Source organism: Vespula pensylvanica, chromosome 16, assembly GCF_014466175.1.
Source record: "Vespula pensylvanica isolate Volc-1 chromosome 16, ASM1446617v1, whole genome shotgun sequence".
NCBI classification, from domain to species: domain Eukaryota; kingdom Metazoa; phylum Arthropoda; class Insecta; order Hymenoptera; family Vespidae; genus Vespula; species Vespula pensylvanica.
This window is the reverse complement of record NC_057700.1, coordinates 3,694,115-3,713,493: the sequence shown is the minus strand read 5'-3', so window position 1 is coordinate 3,713,493 and position 19,379 is coordinate 3,694,115. Positions and strand designations below refer to the sequence as shown.

At 30.7% G+C, this 19,379-nt stretch overlaps 1 protein-coding gene across 5 annotated transcripts in view; it reads left to right on the top strand.

Moving 5' to 3' along the window:
* Positions 1-19,134, top strand: part of LOC122634781 (ras-specific guanine nucleotide-releasing factor 2-like) — a 63,793-nt gene extending 44,659 nt beyond the window's left edge. For 2 of the 5 annotated variants that reach the window (XM_043824069.1, XM_043824068.1), the window contains 20 exons: positions 2,514-2,824; positions 4,608-4,837; positions 5,020-5,216; positions 5,860-5,985; positions 6,809-6,911; positions 8,406-8,657; positions 8,901-9,061; positions 9,272-9,654; positions 9,926-10,035; positions 10,560-10,667; positions 10,895-11,110; positions 11,609-11,785; positions 12,513-12,925; positions 13,764-13,894; positions 14,904-14,924; positions 15,758-16,154; positions 16,754-16,851; positions 16,977-17,259; positions 17,682-17,879; positions 18,001-19,134. In XM_043824069.1, the coding sequence (XP_043680004.1) occupies positions 2,514-2,824; positions 4,608-4,837; positions 5,020-5,216; positions 5,860-5,985; positions 6,809-6,911; positions 8,406-8,657; positions 8,901-9,061; positions 9,272-9,654; positions 9,926-10,035; positions 10,560-10,667; positions 10,895-11,110; positions 11,609-11,785; positions 12,513-12,925; positions 13,764-13,894; positions 14,904-14,924; positions 15,758-16,154; positions 16,754-16,851; positions 16,977-17,259; positions 17,682-17,879; positions 18,001-18,219 (4,134 nt within the window). In that variant the 3' untranslated portion in view covers positions 18,220-19,134. The remainder of the gene's footprint in view (positions 1-2,513; positions 2,825-4,607; positions 4,838-5,019; positions 5,217-5,859; positions 5,986-6,808; positions 6,912-8,405; positions 8,658-8,900; positions 9,062-9,271; positions 9,655-9,925; positions 10,036-10,559; positions 10,668-10,894; positions 11,111-11,608; positions 11,786-12,512; positions 12,926-13,763; positions 13,895-14,903; positions 14,925-15,757; positions 16,155-16,753; positions 16,852-16,976; positions 17,260-17,681; positions 17,880-18,000) is intronic. The other 3 variants (XM_043824072.1, XM_043824074.1, XM_043824073.1) reach the window with 3 other exon arrangements.
* The last annotated feature ends 245 nt before the right edge of the window (positions 19,135-19,379 follow it).

Here is a 19,379-nt window from a genome sequence, read left to right as displayed (position 1 = left end):
AATTGAAACGGAATAATACTCGGATAATAATTCAAAATTTTTGTTCTTAAAGAAATCTATCAAATATTTTTTGTTGATTCTATTAATAATAATAGTAATAATATTCTTTAACAAGTTTATCTTTGTAAAAGAATGATTACTATTGTTATTTCATCGATGTAAATTATTATATTAAATATATTTATTATTATTATTATCATTATCATCAGTATTACACATACATACATACACACACACACACACAGATTATATCTACATATATATTAAATTACTCCAATTATAATATACATTATTATTTTTATTATAATACGACACATATATTATTTAATTCTATATAGATAAATTTGCATAACAATTTCCGTGACATATCTAACGTCAAAATTATACAGCAACGTTTATTAAGTACGCTTATCAAAATTCATTCGTTAAAACAAGTTTTATCTAAAATAAAGTTACATATTATAAAGTATGTATGTATATACAAAATGAAATATATATATATATATATACACACTTACACATATCCATATACACGATTTACAAGAATAAATTCCAAGATTGTAAATAGATACATATATACCGTATAAAACGAACATTGCCGTTTTATTCGAAACATTTCCCTTTTACGACTATCGAATCGAAATAATTAAACAAGACGCAAAGGATAGATCGATTCTAATTTCCATCAAAAAAACGTATAATCAAGAATAGCTGGACAGGTCAGAAAAAGAAATAGGAAGAAAAAGAGGAGAAGGAGGAGGAGAAAGAGGAAGTGGGTGGCATAGGAATGAGAAAACGTACGATCCTTCTCATTCTGTAATGACTATGTAATCTCGATTGACCCAAAGTTACGAACGAACGTTCTTCTCTCTCCCTCTTTGACACAAAAACGAAACATGTTTTCATAAGGGTCCTCGAAACGGTAATTTCGATGAATCTTATTTACATAACGAAACTCTATATGTTCGTTCTCTCAACGGAGTGTATATTTCTTTTTTCTTTTTTGTTTTCTTTCTTTTTTTTTTCATTTTACCGTTTGCCATGAAACTTCGATTTAGTTACAATACTAATGTGGGATGGTAAATGATGGTAAAAAGCTCTCGATGGAATACATTACGATAATAGTAATAGCAGGAGGAGTATTCTTTTATGTTTCTTTGAAAGAGAGCAAGAGAGAGAGAGAGAGAGAGGAGAGAGTGAGGAAAGATAATCCAACCTTGAGAGCTTTCACTTTATTCAAGATGAAGTTCATTTATTAAATTATATGAAGGTTAAATAGGACCACGTTGAATAAAGTGTAGATACATCTATAATAGGTTGATGCATATGAAATGTTCAATTTTTCTTATGTAAAGTATGTAATGGTATATTCAATTTTTATCCTAAACTATGTGAAATTAAATATGAATATATATATATATATATATATATATATATATATATATATTTTTTTTAATGATCCGATGAATACGCATAATATTGTTTGAAGTTACATTACTGTTCAAAATAAGAGACTTTAAATTTACTAAATCGTATGATTTTTTGCTATTGACAGAATTCATTAGAAAGTACGATAATTAGATAGCTGATTAGGAACTATTGAATTTCTATTCGTAATTATTTTTCTTTTTTTTTTTTTTTGTTAGATTATTAATTTCTTTAAAAATCATTGTCAACGTCACGTGACAAACAGGCACATTCTATATTTATATGTATATTAAAAAAAAAAAAAAGAATTATGTATAATATACGATATAATACATAATCGTATAATACATATCGATTGAAAAATTTGATATAGTTTGGCTTAATATTTAGGTATTAATATAATCGAGCTTTAATAAACATTATAATTATTTATCATCGTAATTTGAATTTCAAATAATGATTATTAATGAAATACGAGTAACAATTAAATATAAATATAAACTTTGGGAACAGTTGCAGCTGTTGTAAGTCATAACACGAGTACGGCACACACGTTGCTTATAGAATACTGCAAATGAACCAACTATACGAATATAACGTAGCTTTCAAAAGTTTTCTTCTGGAAATGAATCACTTGAAAATTAGCCTAGGGATATACCCCGAAATCATAGTTAGGAACAAAGTTTTAAGAGGACTGCGATAAAAGATGATCCTAGTTAGACCTGTCGAGAACTTAGAAATAGGATGGCTAACGTCGGCTCTATTAGTAGATTATGACGCTTTATTACGATCGAAATAAAGCAAAAAAGAAAAAGAAAAAAAAAGAAAGAAAGAAAGAAAAGAAAAAGAACAAAACAAATAGACAAACGAACGATTCCAATTTTATTAAAATCCAACGAGAACATACCGATTCGCAGAAAGAAAAAGAAAAAAAAAAAAAAAAAAAAAAAGAAAAAAGAACCAATCGATTAGTTTCGCAATCAATTAGAAAATATAAAAAGAATATTTTTCTTAAAAGGAATCGAGCCGAGTCGATACGATTTATCGTTCGAGGATACAATTATTAATTCAAAATTTATTTTTAGTTATGCGCTCTGAAAAAGGAACTCAGACCATCCGTTACGCCAACGTTTACAAGTCGTCCTGGAACAGGAACGTCTCAAGGAACAGGAAGTTTGGTAAGCGCCATGGGATATCATGGTGCGTATATTGGAATTCATGGAACCCAATCCTGTTCTGTTGGTTTACGTGGTATCACCGAGGGTTCCATCGAAATGCAGAAAATTAAAAAGGTCCAGAGTTTTTTCCGTGGTTGGCTTTGCCGTAGACGTTGGAAACAAATCGTTGAACAATACATCAAGAGCCCGCATGCAGAGAGTATGCGCAAACGGAACAGGTTCGTTTTACCATTAAATCTCTCTCTCTCTCTCTCTCTCTCTCTCTCTCTCTCTCTCTCTCTCTCTCTCTCTATCTCTATCTCTCTATCTTTATCTATCTCTAACAGATAGAGATTTTCTCTGGTCTCTTATTTTATCACTACTATCGTTGCTATAGATATACATATGGGTATGTGTTAACGCGTACATTACATTTTCACAGTGCTTTTGATCGATCGCTTTATTTTTATTTTCTTTTTCGTTTTGTTTTATTTTATCTTTCTTTCTCTCTCTTTTTTTTTTGTTAGTTTGTTCGTTTGTTTGTCTTTTTTTTTTTCAAAGCTCAACGAGCTCAATCTACGTCGCTTGCATCCGGCCGATTCAATTCTACCTCTTTCAATCGTTTCCTCCAAATTCCCCTAGTCCCTTTTCCGAGCTAAGCAAGACCAAATCGACTATTTCAAGTGATTTCCTCTTGTAGTTATATATATATATATATATATATATATATATATTTTAGTTCCCTAAAACGATTTAATCTCTATCAATATTAAATTATCACACTGTTAATCTACTTTGCATCTATATACGTTATTTTAACTTGGCAAGTTGATCGAGAATTTCCTTTCTTTTTTTTTTTTTTCAATAATATGACAATAAATACAAATAGATGTTACAGTAATAATCAATTGATCTAATTAATAATGAATCTGATCAACATCGATCGACGTTAACGTTAACGTTATGTTACAATTCACAATATTTTTTTTCTTTTCTCACTCGTTATTCGTAAAGGAAGAAAAATAAAAGAATATACAAGAACGAGAATTAATTTTGACGAGTCCGATACCCTTCTATTTATTTTCTTTATTCATATTTTTATAAAGAACAAAACCGTCAGATTATTTCATTTCGCGTATTGGAATAGTCGAAAGTAACAACAGAGTTATTACGCCGAGTTACGTTTACACGTACGTCATTCGCATCGTTCTCGAAACGTCGATCGCGCAATCCGACCTAAATGCAGACGGCGGAAAATTCATCGAATTACATGCTCGAAGATGCGTTAACTGCTAGTCACCGTTCGTCCGTTCAAAGTGATTTGTTATGCGAAACCCACTTTATCTTTCTCTAAAAGATCTTTATCGGAAAGGGTCGATTAAAGAAAGAAAAAAAAAAAAAAAAAGAAAGAAAGAAGGAAAGAGAAAATTTCTGATTTCTTTGACACGAAAACTCGTCAAAAATATGCATTTTTTCTGCAACGAAGACAAACAAAGATTTTTTAAAAATATGGCGATTGTCCGTAATCGAACAATCATTGATAATTTTCGCGTTTCGTCGAGAGATTAAATCGAAGTTGAATAATATCGTAAGGATCGATGTAATCTTGTATCGATTTGCAAATCTTATTACAAAGTGTCTAAGGTATTTCAAATCAAATTTATTATAATTGAAGATTAGGGGCTATTGTTTATATACGAGCAGTACTACCTGTTGAAGCTAATAATCTCGATGGCTCTGCACTTAACCTCCTATATAACCATTAAATGTTTGACCTATCGATCGATCGAAAGCAAGCGATGATAATATCTCTATGGCTTCTATGTATTACATAAGTACTTACATATCTCGAGAATTACTGAAATTCTTTATAAGTAGAATCATGAAAAGTGGATAAGAATTGAGAGAAAAGGAAATCGATTGTATTCTGTGTATATATCTATACATATATGCGTATATATCTATGTGTGTATGTATATATATATATATATATATATATATATATATATATATATATTTCAGTCTGGTGTTTCAAATGGTTGAGGCAGAGGAGGAATACACGGAACAAATGGAGATATTGGTTAGCTGTTTCCTGAGGCCTTTCAAAATGGCTGCCAGTTCGAAGAAACCCCCATGTAGTCACGAAGACGTGAATAGTATATTTTTGAATAGCGAAACAGTACTGTTCCTTCATCAGATCTTCCTGAAGGGTCTCACTTCTCGCATGGAGAGCTGGCCCACTTTAGTTTTAGGTAAGTTCACACACATACTCACTTATATATACCTACCTACCTACCTACCTACCTACCTACCTATCTACCAACCTATCACTTTGCTCCATTTTGCTATGAGAAACTTCACTACAAATATTGACTCGAATCCATGCGAGTAAATCGATAGTCGAGATTATTTACCAACTGTTGTTTCACCGTAGGTGACTTGTTTGACATACTACTACCAATGTTGTCAATTTATCAAGAATACGTGCGCAACCACCATTACAGTCTTCAAGTGTTGACCGAGTGCAAGCAATCATCGACCCCCTTTGTTGCGTTGCTCAATAGATTGGAGAACAAGACTGCCTGTCAAGGACGATCTCTGGAAACGTTTCTAACATATCCAATGCATCAGGTATTCTCAACTATGATCTCGCTGCTCGTTTATTTCATTTTTATACCTCTTTCTTTCTTCTTTTCTTTCTTTCTTTCTTTCTTTCTTTCTTTCTTTTTTTCTTTATTTCTTTCTATCGTTCGATTTTCTCTTTTTTTTTTTATCCTTTTCCTTTTCTGTTTCGTTTTGTTTTCCTTCCACGAAAATTCCCACGAGACTTTGAAATTCTCGACACGTCGAGGGAAGAATAAAAGTGATAAGATTAAACGAGTGATAAGATTACAAGTGGTAACATGGACAAAATATATATATATATATTTCTTTCTTTTTCTTTCTTCATTTTTTATTTATTTATTTATTTATGTTTTCGTTTTTTTTTATTTCTTTCTCTGTCTCCTCCCCCCCCCTCTCTCTCTCTCTTTCTCTCTTTCGAAGATACGATCGATCCGATCAGAGTAATTTTAAAATATTCATGAATAATGGATCCTTTTTTTGAAGGATATGCGAAGAAAAGGAATGACATTGCATGCAAGAAGAAGGACCATGTCCATGAATATCTTTCAGATTTTCTTATATAATCTTAAAATATTATCATTTCAGTGCGAATCTATTATTTATTTCAAATGTCTACGACGTAAAACTAACTGATTATTACTATTTGCAGATTCCCAGATATATAATCACTTTGCACGAGCTTCTTGCGCATACACCGCACGATCATGTTGAACGAAAGAGCTTGCAGAATGCTAGGCAACAGCTGGAGGATCTGTCACGGCAAATGCATGACGAGGTATTACATATATATATACATACATATATACATACATAAAATATATGTATGTAGTTTACTAAACATTTGCGAATCTAATGGGAATAACGTCTCCTTGAATATATTGATAGTTTCAAGTTCGTAATTTATTTTCTCCGCGGATATATGTATTATTAAATTAATCTGATTAATAGTAACTCGTTACTATTGTTTAAACTATAAGAATAAATCAAGAGTTTCTTTTTTTACATTATCGAATAGTAGCAAGTAATGGACGGTATTAAACGATCGTTAATTATATTTCGTGATTTTTCTTTTTTCAATTTATCGAAAAGTAATATGTTTATGGTAATATATTTATAAATGCTAATATATGTTAATCATTTATAATTACATTTATGTAATTTCGAAGTGAAGATAATCATATATTTATTTATTACATTTTCCTTTTCTTCCTTCGCGCAATACACCGTCCATATTTGCCTATAGCGATATAATTTTTTTTGTTTGTTTTACATTATATAATTTTTTATTTAAACGTAGGGAAGAAAAAGATCAGTTGACACAAGATCAAGATATTATTTTTTCCAATTGATAAAGGAAATTTAATTCGATTTTTAGTTACTTATTAATTTCCTATAGAGTCTAAATATTCATCCGATTTCAATCATGAAAATGACATCTTATCAAAAAAAAAAAAAAAGAAAAAGAAAAGAAAAAAAAGAAAAAGAAAATAGAAAAATTAGTTGATCGGTAAGGAAAAAAAAAGGATCAAAATAAAGCAGAAACAAAAATGAGAAAGGAGAAAAAGGTAATACAAAATGAATTATCCGTGCGTTTTCAGGTGAGCGAGACGGAAAATTTGAGAAAAAATTTGGCAGTCGAGAGAATGATCGTCGAGGGTTGTGACATACTTTTGGACGTTAATCAAGTATTTGTTAGGCAAGGTAAGATTTACACGGATATATCAATTAATTCTGAAAAATTAAAAAACTGGGCTGCTCACATAAAAACTAACAACAACAACAACAACAATAATAATAATAATAATAATAATAATAATTTAAGGGTTGTCATTAACTTACGAACATTTATCGTTCGTTGAGAAAACGGAAATACAGTTCTTTCACACAGTCGGTAAGATCTCGACTGTGGGGGGTTTTATAGAAGCTGTCACGTGCACCCTCTCTTTTGAAACGGTCGAAGGAAAATGAAGGGGAAAACTGAGAGCTATACGCATGCGTCCAATCGCCCTTAAGAGGAATCAATGCCAGCCACGACGACATATTCGCGTGTACGAATATAACAAACTGATTTCTCAGGGAACTTGATTCTGCGCAGAAAACGATGTTCAGTAACGTAGATACGAGGACCAGAATCAGTTAAAACGTTAATATATATATATATAAAAAAAAAAGAAAAACAATTTATAGTAATCGTCAAACACACACAGACACATATGTGCGCGTGTATGTGTGTTCACGAAAATATTTGTCAAACAAAATTATAAATTTCGTTAGGAACTTTTAACGATCGTGACGTTAGAATGATTGATACTGTAAAATAATTTCTAGATTTGTAATAATCGTTTATAAGATATAATATTCTTAATAATTCGTAAATTAACGTAAATTCGATTGATAATGATATATTTTATTTATCGAGTCGAACGAAATGGAGATACATTGGGATTATTCGTCGAGAGATATATCTCGTTGAATAGAAAATATCGCTAGATACGATCCTGGCTCCTCGTGCTTAATATCGGATCACATGGTTACCACGCAAACGTTTCCCATCCTAACGTGTCGCACGTTAGAACTACCTCGTCGCGTATTCGTAACACGCAACTAACGAAGTACAGGTCTGTCCGGTGATAAATACAAGAGAAAAATTTTTAAAGAACGGGATCAATAAGTATTTCTTTCTCGGAACGTCGCGTTTTTTGATCCTAAGTTTTTCAAGATATTCAAATGTCCAAGTTTAATAGATAAAACGAGTGTTGATCAAATGGTGTTGCCATTTTGTTACGGTGAAAGGAGCATACGTAGTTCGTCGTAAATTCTTTTTCTTTTCGTTTCGTTAGAAAATCAAGGATATTGTTTTTTTCTCGGGGGGAGATGGGAGAGGGGACCAAATAAATTACAGCAAAGGGCTGTCGGTAGGGACCAAGAATCATCCTAACTATCCTAATTATATCAGTAGGAAAGGAAACAATAAGAAAAAAGAGAATATAGAAGAAACGATAATTCATTAAAAAATACAGGTACTATTGTTTTCGATTGAGATTAGAAATTTAAAAATTCACGAAAAGTAAAAAAAAAAAAAAGGATAAAGAAAAAGGAAAAAAAAAAGAATTGAAAATTCGTCGACTTTGGAATTTAAAAGAAGAAGGTATCTTTTGTTTTCCCTTTTAACGATCGAATGTTCTTTCGTTTCAGGTTCGCTCGTACAGATCCTAGATAAACCACGAGGAGCACGTAGCAGATTGAGTGCAACATTTGGTAGTAAAAGTTCGACCGATAAGGAAGCTGTCAGACAGTGTTTCCTATTTTCTAATCATTTGTTGCTTACTACGAGACAATCAGACGACGATGGCCGTTTGAATTTGATACCTCAGATCGGCAAGATACCATTATCGGATGCTGTCCTAATAGAGGATCCCTCTGATCAAGGTGTTACGGACGATGACGGTATTATCAGTTATAAAAATAATAAACGAGTTTAGATCGATAAGAGTTAAGCAGATTTTGGATTTCTCGATTGGTTAATTATATTTTTAATCTCATTTATCTTTCTTTTTTCTTCTTCTTCTTCGAATTATCGATCCAACGTCATGATAACTCTTACGATCTCCATCTCCAAACTCTCTTTTCATTATTCTATATATCGACGTTAAGTTCTCTGTGATAGAGCAGTGATCGTAATACTTGTAGAAATTTCAGTATGCTCGATGTCCAGTGGTATCAGTGAAAGCAGCGGAAGTGCTACTGGAAATACAAGTTCGCAGCTACAAAATCGTGACTTCAAAATCGTACTCGACGTGAAGTCTGGCGGTCCACAGGTTACCGTGCATCTCGTAGCACCAACTATGCAGGTAAATAATCTATTACGAATTACCCTGTCAGTTTTGTAAGATCCTTTTTTAAATGTGAGGGAAATTTTTCTTTTCTTTTTTCTTTTTTTACTTTTTTTAACAATCTTTTCTAAAATTAAATTACTCTTTTATAATTATTATTGTTTGTAATTCTTATTATTTATTATTTTTATGATCTTAATTATTTATACATTTTCGAATGATTTATAGGAGAAGGCAGCGTGGATAAGTGATATAAGTCAATGCATGGACAACGTACACTTCAACGATCTACTACACGGCTCGTTGTCGGACACCAGTTCCGTCACGATGCCGCAATCGATTAGGAACGATCCTAAGTTATTCAAGGACGACGTTGACATTAGGTTCAGTCGTACATTGAACTCCTGTAAAATTCCACAAATTCGCTCGGCCACTCCTGAACGTCTACTTCAAAGACTTACCGACTTACGATTTCTTAGTATCGATTTCCTCAATACCTTTTTGTTGACCTATCGGGTATTCACCGATGGTGTTACGGTGTTGGAAGCATTAAAGAAGGTCTTTTACGAGACTGAACCACCCGATGCTCAAATGCCTAGCGGTTCTTTGGCGTAAGTAAGATCGAGATAATTAATTCTGGATTTATGGAATAAATTTGGAACAAATTTTCATATACTAATCACGAATATTATTTTTTTTTTTAACAATTTATATTGTTTTCAATTATACGACAAAAAGAGAATAGGAAAATGGATTTTATATAAAAAAAATTTTATATATGTGTGTGTGTGTGTGTGTGTGTGTGTGTAGAATAAATCTCTATAAATCCAGTGTTAAATAGATAAAGAAAATGTGACTGAGAGATCGAACGAATTTTTTTAGATCGTTAGACGTTTTGGGAAGCAACACGGGCGAAGGTCAAACTCACGCTGAGGAACGAAGACGAAGCAGCGTTTCTCCTAGAAGACCGAGCGGTGCCAGTTCTGTTTCAGGTATGAAGTATAATAATAATTTCATTGTTTTCAAATTAATATGAAGGAAAAAAGAAAAAAGAAAAGTGTCACATAAAAATCATGTTTAACTTAATTAATACAGAACTTTCTTTGTATTCTTGTAAAAAGTAAAAAAAAGAAGACGGATATGCATTACCTATCAATGAGAAATAATTGAAAATTTCGTTCTCCGTAATCCAGCAAATTATTGAACAATAATAAATTAAATTAATTATCAGTATAGATTAAATATGTATATATTTTAATTTCTATTTTATTTATTTGCTCGTTTAACGGATTAATTACGTTCACGAGAAAACTAAAGGAAATCAAATTGATTAGATATAAAATTGAAAATATTTTTTTATCTGTAAACTTACACAAACGGATATCTTATTAACACCATAACTCCTTGGCGTCTTTGATATCATATTGTCTGTTTATCCGTATGATAAAACATATTATATCTGTTAGAGGTCATTGGACGCCAGGGGGTAAAAAAAATGATAACCTCTTTTAATTAGGATACGAATCAGAAATTAGTGACCGAGATGCTAAGGGACATTACATGTACGAGTTTAATACTGGAGCACACATGTTAAATTCGAAGACTCATTGGCGTTACAAAAAATGTGAGTATCTTAACTATCTGTCTATCTCTCTTTGTCTTTTTGCCTGTTTATCTGTCTCTCTGCCTATCTCTCTCTATCTCTCTCTCTCTATCTCTCTCTCTTTCTCTCTTTTCCACAAAGATAAAATTAAAAAAAAAAAAAAAAAGAAGAAATTTACTCTTTATTAAATATTACACGCGTGAGTGCGTTTCGTTGCCTTTCGACGAATTCATTGTTCCTTGGCTTAGTGGAAGAGGAGCAACAGCTAGGATTGATAACGGAGGCTCCATCGATCATGAAACGTAGTCCTACATTGCAATCGTCGAATCCGTCCGTGGCTTCTCAATCTCCGGCAACCTTACGAAAAATCAGCATCCGCGTGGACAATGATACAGAAAGTGATGGATGCCATCTCACGATTCCAAAAGTTATAGCCGTATCATCGAGTTCAGAAACGCTTACGGGTATAAAAACAAATGAATCATAATAAATGAATTTTTCATTCGATAATATATATATATATTTTTTGTATATATATATATATCTTTTTCCTTTTTCGAAACGTTAAAAGTATTATTTCCATTCGATCGTCATTATTTATTATATATCCATCTTTCTTTTTCTAATTTACAGCTACGATCTTCTATATTGATCTAAATTGAATACAGATCCAATGAGAAAGAGAAAAAAAAAATGAAAAAGACTTTGTGAAAAAGAGCTCGCCAAAAAGAAATAACAATCTTAAGAGAGAAAAAATAAAATGAAGTAAAGTGAAATAGAATAAAATAATAATAATAATAATAATAATAATAATAATAATAATAAATGAAATAACGTGTCAAGCGCCAACCATGAAAAATGTGCTGTGCTTGTGCCAGCAACTTTTATCTTTCTTTTATCATGACAAATTAATAGAGATTTATTTTCTTTCTCTCTCTCTAAATCTTCCAATCTAATTACAGATGCGACCGTGATAAGCGCACCTTCGTCTCCGAGCAATCTAAGTTCGGTTACGCTAATTGGATCAACGGGATCTGGATCTGGATCTGATCCTAGTCCTCAAGAAGGAGGCACGATTTCCAGAGGTATTTCAGAGGAAACTGATACACCTGTAGCTACAGGGACAGCTTCAAAGGATGGTAAGTTCGTAACATTAATTTGAAATATTTAATATTGAAATTAGTATTTTTCTGTTTTTTCTTTATTTTCTTTTTTAAATACAAAATTTTAATTAAAAGATCAATTAATTTATAACGATCAATTATACAAATACATTCACATTTTAAGGTCATTAACCTCACGAGTGGATAGATAAATTTTAGGTCATAATAATCCTTGACAACGTTTCTGTTTAATATGAAATTTGCGACGATTTAATACTGCAAATAAAATTTTCAAGTAAATTTGAAATTGTTTATTATGAAATGTATTAACGTATCTCGGATATTTATCGAACGCATAGGCTACATTGATGTATTTTCGAATTAAATTTTATTACGGTTAAATATGTTGAATATTCATCACGATTATTCCTACATATTTGAAATTTACATTATATATTTTTGGATGAATATATTTCTATTATGTATTGATATATACATAACAGTAATACTATAAATCAATCGATTTTAATCAATGTATATATATATATATATATATATATATATATATATATAATATATATATACATATATACAAATAAATTAAATTAAAATTAAATCTTTTTTCTAACGAATTAATTTGCAGTCGATCGTTAGTTTTATTATAATTAATATTACAATAAAATGACATGAAATGGACCATAAGTTTTCTTTTTCTTTTTGTAAAGAAAAAAAAGTTCGTATAACGATGTAATAATCCAAACAGAAGTACAATTTACGTATGCTGATCCACCGCTGGTGTCGGATAAGTCAACGGATTCTTCGGAAAGCACAGAAAAAACACCTACAACACCTGCTACACCATCAACACCTCGAATAAAAGATCACGAGGTTGAGAAAGAAAGAAAAGAATGGACTGACAATGAAAAGGCACCTTCGTCGATTAGTCAGACTCAACATACCTCTAGTCCAACTCAGTATCAACATCAACATCAGCAACAACAACAACAACAACAACAACAACAACAACAACAACATCAACAACAACAACAACATCAGCATCAACACCAACATCAGCATCAGCATCAACATCAACATCATCAGACGGAACATAGAGCGTCTGTAGCTTCAGCACCAGTTACTGGAATAAGAAGTGGCTCGATTTCGACCGTAGCAGGAGTATGTTTACGAAAATAGAGCAAACATCGTCGTCTTTTGAACAAATTATTCCTTATTATTCTCAAATATTCCTACATTCTACAATTTTAATCTACAACCGAAAGAAATGTATTCTCTTAACGCGTAAAAAGTCATTATTATTATGTTTTTATAGAATCGTAAAGAGAATTGTATCGATAAAAGCAAACAAAAATTTTTTATATATTTACTCGATTATCAATAGAATCGATTAACGTCACGTCATTATTTTTTAATCGATCAACTTTTGAAAAGAGATTAAAAAATATTTTCGTTAACGATAAAGAAAGAAATGACATATGTGTTCATAGAATCGTAACGAAGATGATATTGATGAAGGATAAAAAAAAATAATTACGCATTTACTCAACTAACGATCGAATATTAAACGTCACGATTATTTAGTTTGATCAAAGTTAGAAAAAAAAAAATTATAAGAAACATTTTTATCATAAGAATGGAGGAATGATGAATGAGCGATTCGTTCGAATTTCTGAATTAAAAATGAACTTAATAATTTAGCATTTATTATTCTTTTTTTATTACTTTCCTTTTTTTTATAAGTAAAGTATTAATTTTGAAATAAAATAGATCTCTTTCTCTCTCTTTCTCTCTCTCTCTAGAAAGTTAAATAAATAAATGCGTACATTAACTTTTTTTATTTCTGAAAACATCGTCGTTACGATTGTTAAAACGTTTCAATGATCTTTTAAAATTATTAAACGGTGAGTTTATAACAATTTTTGGGATTCACTTGCACGTGTATTTGTGATTCTTTGAAAACCATTGTTTTATTCATACTATTTTTCCATTCGTACAGAATTATTGGGCCAGTAGACGATCGATACAAGAGTCCGAGTTAAGTTCGTCGCAAGGAAACTTTCAGCATGATCAACAGGTATCCAGTAAAGCCGGTGTGGTAGTGACCAGTTTTCGACAAAGTCAACGAAGGTTGGTTTCGAGCTTCGTATAATTCGTACGTGTGATTTTTGTACGTAATCAGTGCGCATGTAGACTTTTAAATATACATATACGATATATCGATATATCTACTTATATATGCTTACATGTTAAATGCATACATGTATGTACGTATATAGATATATGTATGTGTATAACGGTCTGTATTGTTATTCGAATTTAGAATTGTTATTACGCTGCATTTATTTTTTTTTTGTCAAAATAAGACGAAGGTCTGTAATGTTAGGGCTTTCAATATTCGATTATGAATCGATACGTGTTATATTAATGTATAATATATCTGTAGAAATAATAATAACTTTGTGTACAACGTGCGTAAAAATTATCTCTATTTCGTTGGTCGGTTGAGAATTAAGAAAAAGAAAAAAAAAAAAAGAAAGAAAAAAAAAGAAGAAAAGAAAAGAAAGAAGGAAAAGAAAGAAGAAAAAAAAGAATGAAAGGACAAAAAAGGGAAAGAAAAGAAAAGGAAGCGAAGCAATTAAATGTGGAACAAAAAGAAAAAAAAAAAAAGAAAGAAAGAAAGAAAGAAAAGAAAAATTACTTTTCACGTTTTGTACGCATTGGTGCTTTATCATATCATTAGCATTCTAATTTACTATCCATATCTTTTAATAATTATGTACATGTAACGATTCTTTTTTCTTCCATACCTATCTTCTTATACTATACGTATTTATCGCAAACGCAATATACATATAGTCATATGTATATATGTATCTTTATCTCATCTATAATAACATCTATTTATATATATATATATATATATATATATATATATATATATTGTAATTAAAAATTTTTAAAGAGGCGATAGAAAATATATATGAAAATTTCTATTCACGTAGAACATAAAGTTTTCCTAATCAATCGTTTGAAAAATTAAAGCTATCACCGTATCACCGGGAATATATTTCTATTATTTGTATAATCGTCGTTTTAATTAAACTGTAATTCATATGTTGTTTTGCGTCATTCATAGCATCGGACCCCAACCTATTTGGTAAGTAAGTGCGTTCATCTGTGCTTTTTGTAAATGATGCTATTATTTATTATTTACAAAAAATGACGCATGACGCATATACTTTGTCAGCTTTTAACGTAATATATTATCGTAACGATATCTATCTATCTATCTATCTATCTATCTATCGCTTGCCTGTGCTTTCATTAGTCAAATCACAATATTTTACACACATAAACACATACACACAGAGACATACAAACACATACTTTGCATAGGTCCCGTTTAATTTTGATCTCACTACTCGTGAATATTTTCTGATTAATTATCTTCTCTTTTATGTATGAATATATATATATGTATATGTATATATATATATATATATATACATATATATTTGTTTCTTTTTATTATTTCGATGAATTAAACGAAATAGAAATAGTTCCGAACCTCGATAGAATATGCCTATGCTCACTGCTATACGTTTACACGTTGTACGTTTGCCGGGCTAGTCGATTAGATTGCACATTAGAACGTAGATTAGACGAAATTTTGCGCGATTATCGGTAATAAAGATTAGAAGGAGAAAACGAAAGAAAAAAATCTATTATCCGAATCGATGTCAGAGACGAATAGAGAGAAGATGAAGAATAAAGTGAAAAAAAAAGAAAAATAAATAAATAAATAAATAAATAAATAAATAGAAAACGAAAAAGAAATGAAACGAAAGAAAGAAAAAGCGCGAAATATATTTTACAATTATCTCGGATAGAGAAATGAAATAAATTTGCGAATCGATGATACGATTCTCCGTTAGATCTTTGTTATTAGCCAATCGATATCGAACTACCAATTAATTTGTCATACCTCAGGAGCAGTACATCAACCGCAGCAGCTGCCTTCGCTATAGCAACTTCAGCCTCGAGTAATCCACCTGACAAAGCACCTGGTAGATGCAGCGTTAGCGATGGAAACAATCGAAGTGGTTCGTGTCGCGATAAAAATAGAAGAAAGGAATCGGTTATGTCAACGGCGGCGACAATGCGTGTACTAAACGTTCTACGACATTGGGTTTCGAAACACGCACAAGATTTTGAATTGGATCAGAAATTGAAAAACTTGACCATCGAATTCCTCGAGGATATCATATATAGTCCTAATCTTTTGCCGGCCGAACACAAAGCTGCTAGTCAATTGCTACGATTGATCACCAAAGAGGAACCCGAAAGTAACAAAGTCGATCTCAAGAAACTATTGACTCCACCCACGGTGAGAGTTAATTTATAAATTATAATAAAGTTTTGAGTAATATTTATTACGTTCTTTCTTTTCTTTTTTTTTTTAGACGTTCGATAATCGTTTCTTTCAATGATGTTATAAAAAAATTTAAAAAAAAAAAGAAAATGATCGACGACTCGCGATGATCTATCGTGAAATTTAATTCGCGATGAACTTTATCATTTATTTTATACTGCAACAACAGATGATACAGAGTAATTAGAGATCGAAAAAGTTCTTCTTTTTATTTGTCGGAAAGTTTTTCTTATTATTTGTGAATTATAAACAATGGAAGAAAATTTATTCATTAGAAATTATTTTTAAGCAGAAAGATATACGAAATAAATATTAATTTGATTAATTATCAAATATCGATCATTGATCAGTTATCAAATATCGATATTTGTTGTACGATCGAATGAAAACAAATTTTCTGTAGCGAAGTGAATTTTATGTAAAACAAATAAATTTCAATTTGATCAATTAGATTTACCAAAAGTCGAAAGTTAACGTAATCGATTGAACAAATTATTACAGTTGAATGTATAATCATAAGTGGAAAGAAAAATTCTTTTTTTTATCGATCGTAGGTGGCAAGTAAGGAAAGTATCGAGACTTTATCAGCTTTGGAAATCGCCGAGCAAATGACGTATCTGGATCATCAGATATTCGTATCGATCGCTAGCGAGTAAGTAGAAAAAAAAATACTACGAGTTTTTATAATGTAGAACGATGAAAGAAATAGAAATTAAAAAGAAACAAAGAAAGAGAAAGAAAAAGAATTGAATAACAATATATATTCGTTATATACAGAGAATTTCTTGGGCAAGCCTGGATGAAGACGGACAAAGCAACACGTGCACCGCATATTCTATTAATGACGAAAAGATTCAATGAAGTCTCACAATTAGTGGTTTCTGAGATCATTCGTCGAACAAATATGTCGGGTAGAGTAGCAGCGATCGAAAAGTGGGCAGCAGTTGCAGATATCAGCAGAGTATTACACAATTATAACGGAGTATTACAGATTTGTGCTGCATTTACCAATACCAGTGTTTATAGGCTGAAAAAAACCTGGGAGAAGGTTTCGAAAACGGTAAGACGATTAATTTCATTTTTATATTTCAATTTATTATATAATGTATATATTATTATTATTATTATTATTTATTTATTTATTTATTTATTTATTTATTTATTTATTTATTTATTACTGGTTTGATTACATTTTTAGTCGCATCAACATGATTTCTTAACAATATTTAAATTAAAATATCTCATAAACAAGTAATTATTTGATGGACGATCAAAAATATATAATTCCACTTAACAATTTTTTTCTCCATTTCTTCAAAAATAATAACGAGAATATTCAAAGTGATCAAAGTTATTGATATCAAGGTTTTATAAATTTGAATAACTTAAAAATATTATATGATATAATAATAATAAATATAATAAATAATAATGTAATTTTGTAATTCGTTCGTTTAAACTATTTTATTAAATTGTTTGTAGACTAAACAAACGATAGAAAAACTTCAAAATATCGTTTCCTCCGATGGACGATTTAGAAATTTGAGAGACGCTTTACACCGATGCGATCCACCTTGTATCCCATATCTAGGACTATATCTTACCGATCTTTCCTTCATCGAGGAAGGTACACCGAATTTCACTGAGGAAGGTTTATTAAACTTTTCCAAAATGCGAATGGTAAGTGAATAAATATATAACGTCGAGCTTGATAAGACAATAAGTTTTTATTTAAAAATTAGAGATAAATTAAAAATCAAAGTGAGAAGATTTTTTCATTTTCTTTTAAATTATCTTTTAGATAGCTCACGTGATCCGTGAGATCAGACATTTTCAACAAACACCATATAAGATCGAGCTGATAACAAAGGTTACGAATTATTTATTGGATACATCGCTGCTATTAAACGAAAAGGATCTATATCGTATGTCCTTGGAAATTGAGCCTCGTACATCGAGACTAAGTAGTACGACCTTGATCAATTTGCCGCCATCCGTAAGTCATGCTTCAATGAAGTGAAAAGGCCGATCTGAAGAGGATATGCAAAAGAAATTATTGAACGTTTCTATCGATACGTAAAAGAAATTTTATATACATATACATATATATATATATGTATATGTATATATATATATATTTAATTCTAAGATCATCTGTGACTACTCGTAAGATTACAAGCGAGCAGTCCGTTACTTTCGGAGTCTAAAACTCTTGATATAATAATTATTATTCTTATTATCGTCATAATAATTAATACGATTATTAATTTGAGTATCTCCAACAATTTAACGCATCTTTCTATTGAAGGAGACGAAAAAAAAAAGACGAAAAAGAAAAAAGAAGAAAAAGAAAAAAAGCGTGTATCTAACGCGAGCCAACGTTTTCTACTAAATGTATTTAAAAGAAGCAACAAAGGATTGAGTAGTATTTACGCTATTATTCTAAAGAAAAAAAATATAAAAAAAGAAAAAGACAAAAAAAAAGGATTAATCATCGATAATTAACAAAGGTACTGTTTTACTTTTTTGCAAGAAAATTGTTCCTTTTCTTTCCTTTTTCTGTCTTCGTTTCTTTTTTCTTTTTTTCTCTTTTTTTTTTTTCTTTCACGCGAGTTTACGCGAGTCTGTCGGTCTTCGTTAAAAAGAAAACAAAAAGAATAACATAAAATGCAAAAAAAAAAAAATGGAAACAGTAAAACAGAATGAATTGCATTATTTTACTAGTGACAACAACAAAAACATAATATCGTGTTCCGAATTATTAAAAGAAAGAAAAAAAAAAAAAAGAAGAAGAAAAGCCAAATCTTCGCGTTTAACCCCGTCCATTAATACGACCATTTTGACTTATATTCTGGATCAATTTTGCAAACGTCCAATTTAATTTCAGCAACGTTGGATCGCGAATACTCGGATCTTTCAGCTTATTCTAAAGAAACGGATAATCACATTTATATACACGCACGCACGCTCGCACATACATACACAGACACACACACAAACACAAACTTTGCTGTACGAAACAAAGTTATCGATCAAAGTTTTTCTCGCTTCTTATTAAAGACTTTTCAACTTTTCAACTTTTCATTACTAAATCGGAAAGATCGATAATATTAAATAACGAGTAGAAATCGGACGAGCAAGAAGATGAACGATTATTAGAGTAGACGATATATATATATG